Source organism: Lytechinus variegatus, chromosome 6, assembly GCF_018143015.1.
Source record: "Lytechinus variegatus isolate NC3 chromosome 6, Lvar_3.0, whole genome shotgun sequence".
Lineage (NCBI taxonomy): Eukaryota > Metazoa > Echinodermata > Echinoidea > Temnopleuroida > Toxopneustidae > Lytechinus > Lytechinus variegatus.
Window position 1 is genome coordinate 38,868,741 of NC_054745.1, and position 21,113 is coordinate 38,889,853.

Genomic DNA, 21,113 nt, shown 5'->3' on the forward strand with positions numbered 1-21,113 from the left:
GTCAAAGCGGTGAACCCGGTTCCAAACCGATCAAATATACTACTCGGTTTGGAGTCGGTTTCTCTGGTGTCATTGTATTATGACGAATTTCCTGAGTCATTTTCTCATTAACTATTAGTCACATACAAGACTGATGGATGGTTGTTCAGAACAATGGAGGTTTCTTCCGAGCCATAATTCACTGAATTTCATGGCATGACAAGTCTGGTTAATTTACATTTCATTGGTGTTTTGGAATTACCTGACAAAACCATGTTAGCGGAAATGAAAACCTAAAATGTTTCAAATAGTCCTTTCTTCAAAACAATTTAAAGGGTTTGTTTGTTGTTTGTTTTGATAATAATTTATTGTTGCTTCATACTATGTAAAACTCATTTGAATAATTTCCTTACTTGGTTTCACAGAGTTCGGTAATATTTATGGAGATATTAAGCAGAAGATGCTGGAGAATTGATTGAATCTATGAACCGATTCATCCAAACATGGATTAAAAACAGTCAAACTTGGTAATGTCAAATGGGGAGAGATTCTGTCTTAGAGGCCAATAAAACGAATAATTTTCAACTTTAAGCATATCTACATTTGAAAACCCACCTCAACACACATCAGTACCCTATCACTTGTAAAACTCAATTCATAACGAAAAAAGGGACACCATATCAAAGCTTAAACAACGCTTTTCTTCTCCCCTTGCGTCCTTTTGCACCTACCAGCCAGAATCTGTATACACCCCTTATTAACACCTTATTGGTAGTACACTAAGAAGCAATATCATTTAATAATGAAGCCATCGTTACCCAGAGCTTGTCAACAGCCTCAAAAGGCATGATAACATGTAATAGACTGATAAAAGTAAATGACCCGTAAGGTTATAACGTGAGTCACTCTGTATCATGTAGCGTGCCTAGTGCGTAGGCGGTGGCTTAATATCTAAAGAAGATGAGTAAGAGAGGGGTTACTCGTAAAGGTGAATGGAATATAGTCAGGAATCGAATGTTTCTACCAGCGCTATTTGTAGTTTTATTTTTTATTTTAATTCTGCTTAGTAAAGGTTGGAAATATATGGGTCATGTAGGTGGTGTTTAGATGAGGAAGGGGGTAATTGTCGGATATGATGATGGTGATGATGACGATGGTATGGTAGTGGTTATGGAGATTGTGATGATGATGATGATGATGATGGTGGTAGTGATGGTGGTGGTGGTAGTGGTGACGACGATTATGATGGTGGTGATGATACTAGTCGAAAAAGGGTCAAGACAGGGAGGGTTGTGATGATGATAATGATGATGGTAATGATGATGATGATGGTAATGATGATGATGATGATGGTGATGGTGATGATGATGATGATGATGATGTTGATGTTGATGATGGTAATGATGATGATGATGGTAACGATGATGATGATGATGTTGATGATGGTAATGATGATGGTAATGATGAAGATGATGATGATGATGTTGATGATGGTAATGATGATGATGATGATGATGATGATGTTGATGATGGTAATGATGATGGTAATGATGATGATGATGTTGATGATGGTTGTGGTGGCGGTGGTGGTGATTGTACCGATCTTGGTTATTAGTACTTTGGGAACTGTTTTGGGGGATTATTTTAGGTTCCATGATATTTGCTCTGGCGACAATTTCTCCGCTCTAAATTCCACACTGTAATCGAATGATTACAGCGTGGAGCGTTGTGGCCCAGTGGATAAGTCTTCTGACTTTGAAACAGAGGGTCGTGGGTTCGAATCCCAGCCATGGCGTAATTTCCTTCAGCAAGAAATTTATCCACATTGTGCTGCACTCGACCCAGGTGAGGTGAATGGGTACCCGGCAGGATTAATTCCTTGAATGCATGAGCGCTGAGAGGCAGCTCGAGCTAAAGCCGGGGTAATAATAATAACAACGCGCCTCGGAATAGAATATTTCTAGATAGATGGCGCTATATAAATGCCTATTATTATTATTATTATTAATATGATCAACTTTGACCTTCGATTTAACACTATACTCTACCTTAAACCTACCATAAAACACTAAGCCTACGTCTTTATAGACGAAATTAAACCCGGAGCAATTGTCGCAGGAGCTAATATCGTATGACTTATTTTTCAAGGGTGTAGGCTGGTTTGAGCATGGGGAGGTGCAAATCCTGGGCAGATGGAACTGAAGTTTGTAAAATAAGCCATTGAAAGCGGAAGAAGGGGTACACATTTCGTTTTGCTTGTCAGTGTCGGAAATCCTCTGCCTCAGCGGGAGGGTGCACCCCTCATCCCCCAGCCTACGCCCTTATTTTTAGATTACTATGATACGAGATTCGAATGTATCTCCTATTGATAGGATTTTAATCAGTTTTTTGGGCCTGTTTTCAGAAAGAGTTTGAATTAAACGCAATTTAATACAGAAACTTGACGCAGCGTGACTTCCAGAAAATGAAATGCGTGTATTGGGGAGTTGCGCTTGATATGTGCATTTAGATACAACTCTTTCTCCAAAGTGCCGCTGATATGTCAAAACAATATCACCATAAAAATACATGCATGCAATTGGCAGCTTAAATATGTTTCTTAATTGAAAAAGTGTGTCATGTAAGCTGGAAATAAATGATTTTTCGTAGTCATTTATCCTATAAACAAAATGACAACGAAAGTTTGTGGGCTGTCAATTGATTAAAGATCACGAAAGTTTCACTTTCATTCCTTTTGTTGATTTGAGTGAAAGAAATAATCTACATAGGTCTGCGAACTTCTGTCTCTTAAAGGAAAGAGTTGATTGGCAAGTTGTTTCTGAATCATCTAGAGGTATGGGTTTACTACTAGGCATTGGACGTACATGGAAAAACATAGATGGGACTACATGTAACAAACGATCGGTCTAACCGTACAACATGTTATCTGTAACGTTAAATATCATGATGTGTGTGTGTTTTGTCAGACGTGTATCAATCATAAATGATTATTTACGTCTGGGACCGGCCTTTAACGTCACCATCCGAAAGACGTGACCAGGGCCCGAACCTCGAACCTCTGCATCAATTTGTAACTTCCCCACAGCTTGGATTACAGGCGCACGCCACAACGCCCAGTTATCATGGTGGCATAAAAAAGGGTATTTAACGCACTCTTACTGAAATATCCTGTAATGATAGTTAAGAGGAATATCGATTCCATATTATTCTCTTTAATCTTCATGTAGCTGATAGCCGGGTTTGTGGTGAGCAAATTACAAAGTGGTTCATTGTAAATTATATTATCTGGACGACAAACATTGATATCACCATACATACAAACCGGATTTAAGACAACAGAAAGTTATTGGGGATAAAATATATCATTATTATATCAGATACAAGAAGAGTATCTATGGTATCTTTAAGAGTAAATGAAATGAAAGAAAAAATGTTTGAAATTGATCTCCATTTCTACCGGGTATATGGGCGTTTCGCAAAAGAAATCGGGGTATGAAGAGTTCAAATAATAATGAAAGTAAACTTTTCAGCTACCTATATCAAACAGTTTAACTCCAATTTTATCATTATTACAAGTAATTTCATTGTCTCATTTACATTTTCAGTAAATTGCAATAAAATTATCCCAAGTACATGTTCATCGTTCATATATATATTGACATAAGGGTAATCAAATAATAGATTTCAAACATAGCTTAAGTGATAATAAACGACAATGAACCCCACCCTCTTTGGCTTGTCATAATCCTAGTGGTACATAATGCCGTGTGTAACCAAATGAACGACATTCAGAAACCACCGGCCACTCGTATATGGAACCTCTTGTAAATCACATTAGGGGACACAGTGCTTGGAGGATTTCTCATAAATCGCATGAGAGACTGTAATGCGACCGATGTTTTACGAGAGCCTAATGGCTATGTCAGTGGAAAAAAGATGCAGATATAAAGTAAATGACAGAGGTTATTATGATTCAATAGGGGAGGGAGAATTGGGTGGAACAGAGAAACGAAAAAAAGAAGGTAGGAAAGAAAGAAAGAAAGAAGGAAAGAAAGAAAGAAAGAATAAAAGAAAGAAAGAAAGAATGAAAGAAAGAAAGAAAGAAGACACCAGAAGCGGATCCAGGGTCTTTAAAGGATGAAGTCTGTCAATATATCCTTCATTTTCTGACAAGCAAAGCAAAAAAGTTGCGACAAGGGAATCTATTTGCTTTATTTATTCAGCTTTCTAAAAAAAAAAAAATCTGTCTGTAAAAAAAATGTTGAAATGTGATATCAAGCTAGGTGGAAAGGGGCGAAAGATGAGAATAGTAAAAGATGAGAAGAAGAAAAAATGAAAAGAGAAACGGAGAGCTCGATTAATTTTGAATTCAAGAATTTGAATGTGATCAGAAATGTGTTCGAAATCAAGTGAAAACATTAACACTCAAACTTAGAGGTAAGGGAGTGGCAAGATGGCGCGGAGATGAATAAAAGATTGACGTCTCGGAAAAACTACAATGTTGAATAGAAGAAAATTCAAGCAATAATCGAAAATCGCAGACACCTTATTCAAGCCGTGTGTGTGTTTCGAGCTCCTTTATTCGTCCCATTGTCTCGATCCTTACGGCGCATTTCATTTGCATACACACATAATCTCTCACACCAAACACACACACACATATATCAATACGTTTAATCAGACGACAATTGGGTGTGTGCATGTTCTATGTGTACCCACGTGGTGACAACGCGCCAACAGACTACACTCTCCTCCCGACAATGAAATCGGTGTGGAAGCGTGTAGGTGTTATCATGTTTATGTAATAATAATTAAGAATGATAATCTCTTCTTATAAAGTGCATACCACATTATGTAGCCTTTTGACTGGAATGTATTCTGAGTATGAAATAAAAGCTTTCAACAATTGATGTCATTGGTGAAAACCATTATAGCATATTTTAGCATCTGCTTCACAGACGTTAAATGCAACGTTCATAATCTATTGGAAATGCCCTTCAAATCACGATGGACAGATTAGAGGTCATTGTCAAAAGTTGGTGGACCAGGGCTCCGTAACACAAAGGTTTGCGATTAATCGCAAATATGCAAGAACCGCACTGATTGGTCCCTGGTCAGTATTTCAAATCTAATGCGCGTGGAACATTGATATTGATTGGTCAGTTCATTTAGCGATTGATCGCTAATCTTTGTGTTACGGAGCCCTGGTTTGGTGAATGGCCTTTGACACAAATTCTTTCCGTTGCTTATTGCGTCTGCGAATGCTGTGTTTGCTAAAATGCCCTATTATTATTTATATGGTGAATATTGTTGTCCTTTCTTTATTATCTGAAGAAAGGGGGGGGGTGACATTTTGTGACTATAAGCAGTCATAAAAACAGTCAATGTAATTTGATTTTATTGCGTCTGATCGTTTACATCACGTGGTTCGTTTAATACGATTCGCTTTGTTAATTAGCATTCCCGACGCGAACGATCATTTTCATGACAATCCGTGACATGCGCCCGCCAGGAGGTCAGTGGTTATTAAAGGGTATGGTGTATCATATACAGTCATGCAGGAATGAACGCAGTTTCACACACTGTGTTCATGGTGTGTTATCAGTGTGTTCATAGTGTGTTAAGAGTGTGTTCACAGTGTGTTAAAAGTGTGTTCACAGTGTGTTAAAAGTGTGTTCATAATGTGTTCTAAGTGTGTTCATGGTGTGTTCATAGCGTGTTCATAGTGTGTTCATAATGTGTTCATTTTGCTTTCACAGTGTGTTCATAGTGTGTTCTAAGTGTTTTCATAGTGTTTTCACAGTATGTTTAAAGTGTGTTCATAGTGTGTTCACAATGTGTCGTCGGTGTTATCACTCTTTTGTTCACATTGTGTACTTAGAGTGGTAAGTGTGTCCAAAGTGTGTTCTTAGTGTGTCACCCAATGTGTTCTCAGTGCCACACGATGTGGTATTATAGTATTATTAGTGTCCAACATTGTGATCTCAGTGTGTTATCAATGTGTTCACATAGGCGACTATGTAAAGATGGACACTTAAAATGCCTAAGATAATCTAAGGCTGAACACCTATGTGTGTGTTCACAGTGTGTTCACACAATGGACTTTATGTAAAATCGACTCCACTTTACACATTTAAATAAAATGTGATAATTTTTATGTTTATTTGTTTTATCGGTGTTAAATCAACACCGATGTATTGCAATGTGGTTAATAATTATGAATTGCCGTATTAATGATCAACCTCTTTTTTTCTCTCTTTCTCTCTCTCTCTCTCCCATCCTTTCTCTCTTTTTTTCTTGTCTATCTCCTCCTCAATCTTACTATCTCCATCTATCAATTATTTCAGGCCTCTATGGACTTGGCAGGGATCCCGGTGGACAAAGGTATGTGCTAAGATAGATAGATAGATAGATAAATTGTATTTATTGTGATAAAAATTCAATTATGCAGACCAAGGCTTAATTACTTGAGTTTGTACAGAGTAAAATTTCAGTAAACATGGTAAACAAACAAACAAAAACATAAAAACAAAATATACCAATGTATAATATTAGACAGGGGATACAAAGATAAATGTATACAGATGAAGTAGTAACGTAAAAAGGAGGAATGGGGGACGATTAGGAGTAGACTATTAGACTATATACCTTTAACGAAATGATTGTTTTAAACGTAGATATATATTTAACCAATGTTGAATGAATAACAATAGATTATAGAGTGGATTGTATGAAATGATACTTGCTTTCTTTAGAAAACAAACGAAAGCTACTAATTAGGGTCAAATATTTCTTTTTAAAAATATTCCAAAATACTTTAAAATTATACTCTGAGTTGCTGATGAATTGTATCTCCAGAGTTGTTTTTTCATTTTCGAGAATGTCTTTCTATTTTAAAATCAAATGTCGTAACATAAACCTGGCAATATTGAATATTGAATATCCCCATGAAATCAGACAGTTGATCAATGGCTTCAATATAATTATACCTCCGAAAGGTCTAGGCCCTAGGGTTATGTTCATAAATCGTAGAAAACTCGATGACTCCTTCGATCTAGTTTGTGATTGATGTCTTTGGGCGAAGACATCATAGACCATAAAATATTAATAATATTTTATGGTTATTGGCCAAGGTTTTGATTATAACACTGAAAGTAATTGATTAGGCCTATTTATTTGTCAAAGAGTTCCAGTAAATTGAAGGAAACCACATATAAATGTAATGAATATTGTTCTCTATTCGATAGCAATCAATATTCTGTAATTGCAGTCATGTTGTGGTGGATCGGTTTACTCAGAAAACAATTTTTTTCGTTCTTGCATTTATACTTATACCTACAAACCTGTCTTTTAACTTATTCTTTGAGGAATCCAGACTCAACAATCCCTGCTTTTTAGTGGATCCCTCCATTTCCTCAACATTTGTTTAAATAGTAAAGATGAATAAAAGAAATAATATGCAAAATTATTTTCCATGAATAGTCTGCAGTTATTATTATGATTATCTAGTTCATTGTAAATATCATTATTATCATGATTATATTGTTTCGTGTCTATTGTAAATATTTATTTATCTATGCCATATTGTCATACTGTATATACTTGCATATTCATTTATATCTTTGTAATGATTTCTTTTGCTGTTAAATTGATTTGAGTTAAAATGAAAATAAACCAAACTGAAACTGAAATTAGCATAGAATACTCTTATATCCATGTATATACAAGATTAATTAACCTCATGTGTGCATAATTACGCTGTCTGTAAGTTACCAGCGACTTGACGAACGACTGGTGGCCCTTTCTGAGTCGTTAAATGTCAAGTCCACCACAGAAAAGAAAACTGTTGATTTGAATCAAAGGAGAAAATTCAAACAAGAATAATTCTGAAAGTTTTATCAAAATCGGAGGTCAAATAAGAAAGTTATGACATTTTTAAAGTCTCGCTTATTTTTCACAAAACAGTTATATGCACAACTCAGTGATATGCAAATGTAAGAATTGATGATGTCCATCAGTCACTATTTCTTTCTTTTTTTTTATTGTTTGAACAACATTTCAATTTTTACATATTTGACAAGAATGACCAACTTGGCTGAACCATGAAATATTAAAACAATGGTATTAACTCACTTTCAATGAGGAATAAAACTTCCTTCACATCACAAGGATGACAAAAATAGTTAATATATCATGTAATGAAAAACAAAAGAGATGGGCCTAGTGAGTTAATGATGTCATCAGTTTCCTCATCTTCAAGCCGAGCAGAATGTGCATATAACTTTTTTGTGAAATCAAGTGAAAATTTGAAATAACTTTCTTAATTTACATGCAATTTTGATGAAATTATCAGTGTCATGCTTGTTGGAGTTTTCTGTTTTTATACAAGTCTACTTTTTATTTGGGTGTACTTGTCCTTTAACTCTGAATTTATTTTTCTTTTTCTTTTTTATGTTCATTTTCCATTTCGCTTTTTGTGTATAGTTCTTGAATTCTTCACCGACCCAGAGCAGAGGCGGAAGTGGAACAAAAAGTCACCGACATTCGAGATCTTAGAAGAAAAGGATGACTTCAAAATTGTCTACACGTAAGTGAGCCCATCCCCATTCTCTTCTCCACAGCCCCCCCCCCCCCACACACACACCCACATCCTGCTATACTCGTTGCCGTCGATTTTCCCGTTGCCTTTATTATCATCATCATAATGCAATCCTGAAAATCGAAATATCGAAGAAATATTAACCAAATTAGCATACATGGCTGCCAGACCTTGTCAGTTTTTCTCCCTGTATCATCTAGGGAACGTTTCAATTCAATATAGTAATTACCTTCAGCAAGAACTTGATCCACAATGCGCTGCACTCAACCCAGGTGAAGTTAATGGGTACCTCAGTTGCAGGATTTGTTTTTCCTTGAAACGCAGCGCGCGTAACCGCTGCTCTGCTAAAGCCAGGGTAATCACGCTATATTGCTGTAGAGACTCCTGCTTATATAAGCAATTAGTAATCAGTATTCTTAATATTCCAATGAAAAATATGTATATCATACAATTGTGTAAAATTTTAAAATTGAGCAATTAAGAAGCAACTGTCATAACACTTACACAACATCCTATGATCATGATACAAGATAAAAAAAGAACTGGGGCCCGTTGCAGAAAGAGTTGCAATCAATTGCAACTCTAAAGAGTCATGCGCAACTTGATTTTCAACCAATCAGCAGCGCGCATTTGGGACTTGCGATTGATTTTTTTGACTTGCGTTTAAACGCAACTCTTTCTGCAACGGACCCCAAGACAATATTGGAATTGGTCAGTCATAAAAGAATACACTCTAAAAAGGGTTTTCCCAATATTGGGTAAAATGGGAACATGCATGTTGGTTGGGTAGAAATTTTACGCAATGTTGCATTGAAACAGCCCAATATGGGGTAAAAACAAGCCAGCAACATGTTCCCATTCTATCCAATATTGAGTAAAATTTTATTCTGTAGGCCTATGAGATTTTCATGATGACGGCCTCTGATAAGAATACATCGTCTATAATTAAATACATAAAAAGTGAAATATTTCAATTTAGGAAAAATATGAATTTGGTAATGGGTAAATGATTTTTATTCTATAAAAACACAAAAATACAAAGTCCGCACAAACCCACAACAAAATAAGCATAATAAGTGAATGATGAATATATTTTTTGTCAGTGGTTTTCACCAACAGATGCTATAAGCTCCTGAAAATTGTTGCACGCGTCTCATTGGCTGAAAGCAAATTAGTTGGGGAAAACCAATGACAAAGCCGTTCATGAACCCCCCCCCCCCCTGGCATCAGCTATCAGCATAGCGGCGATTTTCATCCGAATCTGACCCTTGCTTTTAAAAGACAATGCATATTAGTAGATGTGTGTTGGAAATCTATACGTATTAAAAATGGCGGGACTGACGCTTTTCTTTTTTTCATCGAAGTTCAAGGTTCACATTCCATGGGGTAGATTTCAAGCGGGTTTTTGAAAGGGAAATCGGTTAGTACTGGAAATATTGATGGAATACGATACAGGCCTGTGGATGCGATTTCCCCTTTCTTTTGTACAACGAATGTTTGGAAAACAAACAAGTTAAAAACCAGCTATTGTGAGCAAGTTCGGCAGCTGGAGAGTAGTCTTGTCGTTCAGACTAATAGACAATATTTCACATGCGCATAAAATACAGAAGGAAATATCATCGCGAGGAAATCCTTGTTGGGCTGGAGAGTAGTCTCTTGATTCAGGCTCCTAGACATATTTCAAATGTTATACCGTGCATAAATACAGAAGAAACTAATTAATTTTGATCAATTGCAAACTTGGGAGTAGTCTATTAGCTCAGCCTCACTTTTACATGTTAGTTTATCGTACCTTTTTTAACTCGTTCTGGATTTTACTGGTGTGAAACGTCTGAAGAGTGACTACAAGAAAACTTTAGTATGTTCACTCTAAATTCACTCCAAATTGAGTGATCGTGGAGGTCACTTCCAATGAAGGTGGATAGAAGGCTAGCTATTATTTCATTCTTAAACAATTCAGTTGATAATTTACTCTTGGGAAAGGATGATTTTTTCACTAGATGAAGAGTGACTTTCACTACTTGTTGAGGGAGTCTCACTTCTTTTAAAGTGAAACTTCGGTGTAAAATTAAAGTATGATCACTGTGAATTTACTCCAAATTGAGTGATCCTTCACGTTACTACCAAGGGAAATGAAAAGTGAGTGAAACTTTATCCGGGAACTGTATTCGTTTTTTAGGAAGTAGTTGAAATGGAGAATACAAGACTTATGGGTAAAATAACGCCACCTTTTTATTTTTATTTTATTTTATTTTTTTTTTTTGGGGGGGCTTCAGTGTTGTGTAAACTTTACATCATTCCATTCCATATTTTACCCAACAATTGTTATGCTTTGTTTAACTTATTTGATCATTGCTTACAAAACAGCTTCATATACATTCATGTAATGTAGAACATTCTTGTTTAGGAAATTATGCGTACCACATGTTGCTTATGATACGCACACATTTGATTCGATTACATGAAATGTTAAGGGCGTCAAACTTCCTGTAAGTTGTGAAAACATTTGGCACTTACTTCAAGTGTTGTTCTGTCAAGATATCAACCATCAATTTCAAGGACAAAATAGGAGTGGTATATTTCTGTTTTTAATTGACGGTTATGCAGCGAATTATTTGTTAAGCACTTGAACTAATTCCATCTGCGTTGGAATGGGACGGTCACACTTGCGGAACCGACTCGCGACCGATCAAAGTTTTCACGTTGATCGGGATATCATGGGTCGGTTGGGAGTCGGTTTCGTTGGTGTAACTGTAGCATTATGACGTGGTCAAATTCAAACCGGTAAACCCGGTTCCAAAACCGATCAAATATATTGCGATATTTCGAATGACACACTATTGATCGTTATGGAGTCTGCATGGTTTGCTTGTGTGACTGTAATATAACGCTACTTTCATTTGCAAACAGCTCCGTTGGCCAGAGTCCAATTTGCTAATATTTTTTCATGTGAGCCTGAATTAAAGAACTTACACATTGGGATACGTACGCGCTTGTATGTTAAAGGAGGAAAGGCTTGGCTAGAACTTTCATATGAAGGTTCAATGACGTGAATGATATCGGACCATTATTTTTCCATTCCAAAGAAAAAGCAGATTCTTTTAAGGGTGGGGAGAATTAATTAAAGTTTTAAACGGTTATCATTTTTTTTCATGACGTCATATGCAGCTAGCTTCCCCATTTATCAAAAAAACAAACAAATGAAATTTTAAAATAGCGTCTGTGTGCATTTCATGGTCTTCACTAATTGTATAGTATTTAAGGTGGCAAGTGCCCTTGAAAAACCATCATATGGTACAAGAATCTTGCATATATATTCCATCTGCATTTATGCATAGGCAATTGTAAAAACGTGTGTAACAAATACATGTATTGTCATATGTGGTATAAGTATATTTCATATTCTTCAATCATTACAGAGTATTCAATATGCCAGAAGCTTGTTGATGGTGGTCATATCGTAATAAACATACAACATGTGTGATCTCAACATAAATGCCTTAATATATAGTCATAAAGTAGATAAGTTTGTTCATAGACCTTAAGATAGTGAAAAGCATATGTAATAATGACAGTGTACATCACATCTTAACCCATTGCAGAGTATTCAAGGTGTCAACCGCTTGCTATGGTGTTATCACATGTGCATTCTTTACATAATGCATAAATATATCATATAACTACATAATATATTAATTAATTCACAGGCTTTTGAATTACATATGCGTATGTCATAAATGTCATATGTGGCATAAGTGTACATCATGTTCTTAACCCATTGCAGAGTATTCAAGATGCCCACAGCCTGTGATGATCGTGATGTTGTCCAATGCACTGTAGTAAGATCAGATGAAGACCCAATCCGTCATACCATCCTTTACAAGAGCTGCAATCATCCAAGCAAACCACCAAATAACAAAGGCCACATAAGGTTTGTCATATAAGGCATTGGATATATTCAATATGGTGTTCCGCTAACTTTAGTTGGTACATGGGAATGGTTACGGTGATGTTCCTAAGAATGGCGTTTACATAAGGGCAATGGTGAAAGAACTGGTTTAATCCCACTTGGATAACCACTTTTTCAGAATGCAAGATCTTGTTCTGTCATGATATGGTATCCATTTCACCAAAACCAAATGAGAATAAGATTAGCCGAAGTAAGAGTATTTCTTATTTAGTTTCTTGCTTTTGTATAATAAGTGCATGCTTAGCTTGGTATTAACGACCGTCTAGAAACATGAACCATCTAAAATAAGTTTTTAGAGACATTTGAGCGAAGTCCAGAAAACTGAATGTGTGTTATCGAAAGAAGCTCAGATCAAGCTTCAACTAAGTGTGAGAATATGTAAAAAAATTCACATCGCCCAATCCTTCGGCAACAGAATATGAACGTCTACATTTTAGATGCTGATGTGTCTTACTTTGTTTTAATATTCTTTCCCCAGAGCTGATGTTGGTGTAATGGGTATTGTGATTAGGCCTAAGGAGGGTGATGACGTAGCAACCCACGTGACCTGGGTGGGTCAGGTCAATCTCAAGGGATGGATGCCCAAGATGATGGTGAATAAGGTCACAATCGGTTATCCGGTATCGCTATACGATGACATCAACACGGTAAATAATGTCATGAATATCATATAAACTATCGATTTAAAATATGTGTAAGGGGTTAGTAATATTATGACCTCTATTAACTCGTAAGGTAAAGAACATCCGGTTGTTTGCTATCGCTATACGATGACAATAGGTTAAATAGTTTCGAGAATATCGATCGATTTATAAACTTCGTATAGAAAAACGATGTATATGATAACATTCCCTCATATATTTAAAGACCCCTTTAAAAATAGTCGGTTATCCACTGTCGCTACACGATAACATCTAAACGGTAAATAGTTTCGAAAATATCGAAAAGACGATAGATTTATAAAATGCGTAGAAACAAGTCATCAATGGTTTATTGAATATTAAAAAACAAATGATAAGATTTTAGACGAGTCTTCCACTTTAATAAAGCATTTTTTTTGTATGTTCAATTTATCCTAATACAAATGTTTTCGTTATCCTCTTTGTGCATCCTTTTATCAAATTTCACGTTTTGCGCCAGTCGTATCATTTTACATTTTCTGGGTTTCTTCAAATGTACAGTACTGGAAGAAATTGACGGGGCAGGATAAGAAGGACAAGAAAGAAACAAAAGCCGAAGGAGAAGAGGAAAATAAAGCAGAGGAAGGAGGCGAAGCAAAGGACGAAGAAGAAAAACCCGCTGAAAACGGAGAAGCCGAGCCGGAAAAAGCCGAGGAGAAGGCCGAAGAGAAAGCCGAAGAGACGAACGCCGAGGAGAAGAAGGAGGAGGAAGCGGCGTCGGAAGAAAAACCAGCCTCGGATGAGAAACCGGCCGAAGAGGGTGCTGCAACAGAATAAGATGACCTTCTTGAAAGCGAGAAGGAATATCGATTCGAGAAAGAGAGAGTTTTATCAAAATGGACATTTTTTCAAACACGTGCCCGATGTTTGATTTCTTTTGTTGGAAGAACGTCTCATGTTTACTGATAATATTTTGAATGATGCGTTCTATAATTTTAAGAAATATTAGCCCTCTGTCACCGTTATTTTGATGTAGAGTTACGTTCCCACTAATGTAGGAAGAGAAATATTACGTGTTTTAGTGTGAACACAAGTTTCTTCTACTCGTTGTGTGTAAACGCACTTGGTCAGCAAGTACTCCTTTCTTTAGTTATTCGCCATTTTACAAAAAGAGAGGGTTTAATCATTGTTGGGTCAGGAAAATTAGAGCCAAACTTTGGAAAGGCAAGTTTGCGCTGTTCGTTTTGACGTTCACACACACACACATACATGAACACACTTTGCAAGGCATGGCTAGTTAAAGCAGTTTTTAAGAAAATTTGCGTCAGCATTCTTGCGTTAGCTAAGTGATGATTCGTTCGTATCGAGCATTTAGACTAGCATTACTCGAGAGAATAATTTCACACATAATAGTAATATCTAATGGCATTCCATTTTGCTTTTTGTGAGTTTATGTAAAAATAATATTGACTGATCTTTCTATTACTAGTAACATATCGAAAATGAGTTAAGTCTTTCTATTTTTAAAGGGTATTTCGTTTAATTTTTCTTGGTCTTGTTTTGTCATTTATACTTATTTGAATACCATACCGGGGAGCGTTTCATGAAACAAAATAGTAATTCCAACTGGCTAATTTCGTTTTGACCAATCAGATGCAAGGATTTCGGTAGCTTATAACAGTAGCGAAAATCTTGGACTATTCCTTTCATGAAATGCTCCCTAATTTCCCCAACTAGGATAATACATGCATACACAAGAGCAAATAGCTTTGCGGATAATTTCGTCAGTGTTTGGAGAAAGCAAAATGATAGATTTAGTCATGATTTCAGAGTATTTTACATGAAAATTATCTTGGTAGAAAGTAATCGTTTTTAATGTTGTTTTCTTGCATTAAACCAACGAACGTAGAGGGCTTCAACGCTTTGCACTGTTGACGCCCTCTACGTTCGTTGAATTAAACGAACGGAAAGGTGCCTTGCATGCGTTTGGACTTATAATGATAATAATATATCACCAAACTGTGTTTCATTTTGACGGCTTCCGGTGTATATATTCTTTTATTCATTTATTATTTTGTCTACTTTTGTCGGCAACTATATTGGAATATTATACAACAATCATTGAAATTGCGACATTTAGGGTGAATAGGTTAAATATATCGACCTCACTGTATACATTTTAGCATAATGAAGATTTTATATATTCTGGGGTAAAAATGTTAGTGTCAGGATTGCTTTATACTACATGTTATTCGCAGATATGACACAATCACAAAGAGGTAGCCATTTCTATCAACCACATCAATCAGTCAGCCCACTTTGTATTAGATCCATAACGACTGGTGCTAAGACAATATCGTCAGATTTTTTTACAGGCATTATTATGTAAATATGGTCCTAAAACTAAAGAAGCAGATATCTGTTGATCAGGGAATGGTCTTTTCACTAGTCGAGTGGAAACAGCGATCGGTCTACTCGAAACGGATTTGTACGCGTTTGCAACTATTTCAAAACGGCATGGGCTGTCCAATTATACAGACGGTTCCGTACGTTTCAGATGTACACATGCTTAGTTGAAACAAAAATTGCAGCATAATATGGAACGCCAGTTGGGGCGCACAAATATAGTAAAGTTGCAGCGGCAAAGAACAAAATGAATAATTAGCTTTTCATAAAGGTTGGGTGTTTATGCATTGAACGAGTTAACGTACGTTTTCCTTCATAAATAGTGCATAAGTACATGTATTACACGTTTAAAGAACATGCGTGCATTCGTCCATGCACTCATGGGGAGTGTTGCATCGACATTTTCGCCTGACAAGTTTTCAGATTGGACATCTTTTCTTGATTCTGATTGGCTGAGAAGCAATGTTACTATGGTAACCGCCGGATACGATGGGACTCGTTGGAAGAACCATGCGACAAGTCCTTTCAAGAAACGCACCCTTGGCGCGATGAATCGTAAAAATACCGCTCGCATGTCGTACGTTTTCATTCAAAATTAAAGTGAGAATTCGATGTCAAATTACAAAGCTTTAAAACCTGATCGATCAAAGCAATATCAGAATCATTTGTGAGGGCCAAAGTGCTTGGAATCTAGGCCTACAGATATCCTTCCACTCAGTTTTGTTTCAGTGATTCCAATTTAGGCATATTTTTTAAATCGACCAATCATTGGAATAGTTATTGAATGTAACTTGGAGCAGTAAATAACAAGTATATTTCACGATACTAAGGCATAGGCTAGTATGGAACTGATTAGTACTAGGGTATATGGTAAATATAATCATCGTATAGTTTTTCTTTTGCATTCATACACTACATGTTTTGTGTGATTGGCATTATCGGCGATATAATTGTTCCAAACCATTGCTCTTTTGACCAAAAAGAAATTGTATCAAAAAGGAAACAAAGGCTCTGAAATTGACTATTTACGCCCTCCTGAAAACGGCATACTTCCCGTTTTGCCTTAGAAACTTTAGATCGGGATGGACGTGGTGCCAGAATGATCCATATTTTCTACTCCAATGTAGTATAACATGTAAGGTATAACCATCCTACCCACATAATTTACGTTTAATAAATGATGTATAGTTCCATACGATTGTTATATAACATACTTCAGAGACAGAGAGAAAAAAATATGTTAATAGTTTAATTGGCCAGTAATCATTCACCCAATACGGCATACAATATATTGGGTTAATTAGTGATTTTCTGAACGAAATACTCAGTCTGGTGAATATATTATGAATATTTTGGGCATTTTGCATGACGATTTTTAGGAATTTCATGAGTTGATTCCCGCAAAGCGTTCAAGTAGCAAAGTGGAATTAGTGTTTTGGGGGGTAATGAACTACTCACACGTCCATATTTACCTTCAACTGAAGCGAAATTATAATTTAACCATGTCATCGCTATATAAGAATCGTTGCTTTGTTTCTTGTACACATTTGATTTTCAAGGTGAGAAAAGAAAAAAAGCGAGATAGGGGATCTCAAATTTGCTATGCATATAAAAGTACCATTTGGGCACACACTTTGCTTCCGTTATTTTTAAGCGTTTCGTTGAGTTTTATGTTGATATTTTACTTTTCTACTTATCCGTGTACTTCCGTCTTGTCTATTCGTTTGTTTGCATGTTTTGAAAATGTTTTATGAATCAAACACAGGCAGAGGAACTGATTAAAATGCCATCAAAATCACTATCATTTACCACTTGACGATTATGACGTCACATATCTCAAATTTGGAAACGCAGCATGTTCCACCGTAGCTATCAGTAAATGAGACCTAGGGTCCGGTGCAAAAAGAGTTGCGTTTAAACGCTAGTCAAAAAATCAATCGCAAGTCCCAAATGCGCGCTGTTGATCGGTTAAAAATCCAAGTTGCGCATGATTTTTAGAGTAACGATTGATTGCAACTCTTTCTGCAATGGACCCCTATAGAGTATGTTTATGTCTGGGAATTATTCTATTGTATGTGAAGTTCTTTAGGATTTTTTTTTTTTTTGAGTAAGTGTTTCAAGTAATAACATTAAGACTTTACTTGGAACTATCAAAGTGATTTAGTTTAAGTTTTGTAAAAGGGGAGAAAAATCTGAATATTAATTGTCATGTACTGTTTTGTAATTTGCTTATTTTTGCATGCAACTCTACCGATATATGTATATACATTTTTTTCCTGACATATTACCTATTTATATGATTTCAATGTAACTGTCAGTCATTTGAATGTGAGCGAAGCTCGTGAGGGATTATGAGAAATGTGAAGGGCTTTTGAGCGCGAATGTGGGCGAGAGAGGGTTGTCAGTGAGTATGATGTATTGTAATACGATGTTCCTTTAATATTTTACTTATTACATAATTTGGTAAAGCCTGGATTCTGGAGGCTTCTGTTAAGAGAATGTCATTTAGGCCTGCACGATATAAAGGAAAACTTGAATCAGCACTAAGAATTTAAACACTGATATTTCTAAGAAACTAAGTTAAGATCGCATTGGGAATGTGATGAAAATTAAAGGCGTTAGAACTCACAAGAATAACATGTATACACTATCGTCTTGCCAACTTGTAAGTGTATCCACGAATTATTTCACTTAAGTTAATTCACAATCGTTCATTGCAAAATGGTGACATATAACTTAATTTGTTGGTTAACAAGTGACAAAAAAAAAATGAGTGAATAGAGGCTGCACGATAAAGATACATGAACTGAATATCTTCTTAAATCTACACCATTTTGTATTAATTAAACTTTTGAGAAATTAGTTCAACTTATTTTATTTATGATTAGCAATTTTTGTTTCAATAGCTCTAGGCATATATCTATATATAGAACAAGATGGAGCGTTTGAGAATCATGTGTTAAAAAATGGAAAAAAGAGAGAATTTAGTTGCAGGAAGATTTTAATGCCATTTGCACATTCACGAGCGCAACTTATCTTATAAGAGCAAAAGGGAGTTATCTCCTTTGTGGTAAGTTTTAGTAAGCGCACTCACGTCTTACATTGTGTCTGTTCAATGCATAGATGGTAGTTAATGGCATTAAAATCCCTTTGTAATTGAATTCTTATTTATTGACATAAAACTACATACATGTAATATAAAGGCATGCTAAACTGCCATAGAGTGTTATGTGGTAACGTGGTTATGTGTTAGTCAATTGTAGCAGTTACCTAACTAGATGTAGAAGTAGAAATTGCTATTCATATCTTCCGTTGCCGTTTTAGGGATCTTGCCGAAATCCTCAAACCTTCTAACGGCACGGACTGGTTTGAAATAATGAGTTCAATCGTAGCTTGCTGGATAAAAGCACATTGCAATATGAACTGTCCATATTATTTGATTTTAATTACACATCAGCAGCAACCATGTGATATATGAATATATATATTACACAAAAAAGAAAACTGGATTATGCATTCATGAATTTGTATGTATATTGCTCATGCTTTTTTTCTGTATCTGCAACACATTTAATTGTTGGATACATAGAGTTCATTTTACCTTCAACTTAAACCGATAAAAGCACACTTTTGATGAAAGAAAAAAAAGAAAAAAAAAGTATAGTCGTTAGGTTTGTATGTAAGTACTTAGCAGTGGTATTAGTGTTAGTTTGTAGCATATACTGTTAAATATATCAATTAGCCGTTTTCTATTGACTGAAAAAAGGGTTAGAAAAAGAACTGGATTATAAATACTGAATTTATATTATTGTGCAAACACTTAATATTAACTTATAACAAAATGAGACAAAAAACATGTCTAGCTACTCACTCATTGTTACCATGGTTGGCCGGGACGGCCAAAAAATGAGGTATTGTGATGTTCGTTTAAAATGGTGAAGCAATGTCAATAAAAAAATTCCTATGTTAAAAAAATGTACTTTGTGTGTAGTTATTACATGTATTTGGACTTAAAGGTCGAGTCCACCGAAGAAAAATGTTGATATGAATCAATAGAGAAAAATCAGACAAGCACAATGCTGAAAATTTCATTAAAATCGGATGTAAAGTAAGAAAGTTATGACATTTCCAAGTTTTAGTCGCTTATTTTTAACAAAATAGTTATATGAACGAGCATGTTGCATCTAAATGAGAGAGTCGATGATGTCACTCACTCACTATTTCTTTTGTTTTTTATTGTTTGAATTAAACAATATTTCAATTTTTACGAATTTGATGATTATGACCTCATTGCCTGAAGCACAAAATGTTAAAATAATGGAATTCCATGTGTTCAGGGAGGAATGAAACTTCATTTCACATGACAATGACGAGAAAATAAAAATATTTCAAATTCCATATTATAAAATACAAAAGAAATAGTGAGTGAGTTTTGTCATCAGTTCCTTCACTTGCATACCGACAGAGATGTGTATATAACTATTTTAGTGAAATGAAGCGAAACTTTAAAATGTCATAACTTTCTGATTTTACATCCCATTTTGATGAAATTTTCAGTGTTATGCTTGTTGAATTTTTCCCTTTTTATTCAAGTCAAGTTTTTGTTGGGGTGGACTTGTCCTTTAAGTTTTGTAATATCATGGACCCCCTACATGGTCGTATCAAACCAATATGCTGTACATAGTCATCATGGCTCTGGAAAGGAGGAAGATTGGAGTGCTTCAGCCCAGTCCCACCCCTAAAATATAATCAATCAATCGATACAATTAAATAAACAAATAAAATGAAATGAAAATGCTAATTACGGAGAAAATAATAATTAAAAAGAACAAGCAAATACACAAGTAAATTAAATATGCCTATTAAAAAAAATCTGTATAATTCAGGTGTGTGCAGGATATAATTAAACCTTGTAACCAAACTTAGATGGGTTTTTTTTCTTGTAAAAAAACTCTTAGCAAAAATCACCTACATACTGAAGTGAAAACCACGTCCCCTCCCAAAATTTATGTGTGTGTGTGTGTGGTAGGGGGGGGAGGTGTCAAATTTTCTTACCAAACCAGCCCCACTCCCCCCCCCCCCCCTCTTAGAAAATTGTTCCAAGGCCCCTGACAGTCATACCAACCGATTCAATAAAGAGACTATACATAATTATAGACCGATTAATTTGTAAGGAGTTGGGTTTCATTAGCGTGACTGTAATGCCAGCACTAAGAGTCCACTGGGCGGCGCCAGTTCGCGTCAATGCAAAGCGGCTGTGGCGCCTAGTGTGGTAGGTGCCCGTGGCGTACCTTGGCTCAAACTGGCGCACGGTGGCGCGTAACGATGCCTAAAATTCAATTTTGATCGATGAAAAATAAATTACAAACATGTTCAATTTTTTTGCGCCGTTACGCTCCACTAATCATGCCAGTTGGGAATTGAGTCACTGCACGCCACTGCACTACTTGCCTTATTGGCAACACTAGGTGTCACACAGCCGCTTTGCGTAAGCACGAACTGGTGCGCCAGCCGGTGGACTCCTATAGCATTACTTTGG

At 35.9% G+C, this 21,113-nt stretch overlaps 1 protein-coding gene across 1 annotated transcript; it reads left to right on the plus strand.

The window, feature by feature from the left end:
• The first annotated feature begins 6,327 nt into the window (after positions 1-6,327).
• LOC121417452 (steroidogenic acute regulatory protein, mitochondrial-like) lies at positions 6,328-14,584 on the plus strand. The gene is made up of 5 exons (XM_041611169.1): positions 6,328-6,363; positions 8,464-8,566; positions 12,363-12,509; positions 13,027-13,195; positions 13,730-14,584. Exons 1-5 carry the CDS (start codon positions 6,333-6,335, stop codon positions 14,003-14,005), a joined length of 726 nt encoding a protein of 241 aa, XP_041467103.1. The 5' UTR covers positions 6,328-6,332; the 3' UTR covers positions 14,006-14,584.
• Positions 14,585-21,113: the final 6,529 nt, after the last annotated feature.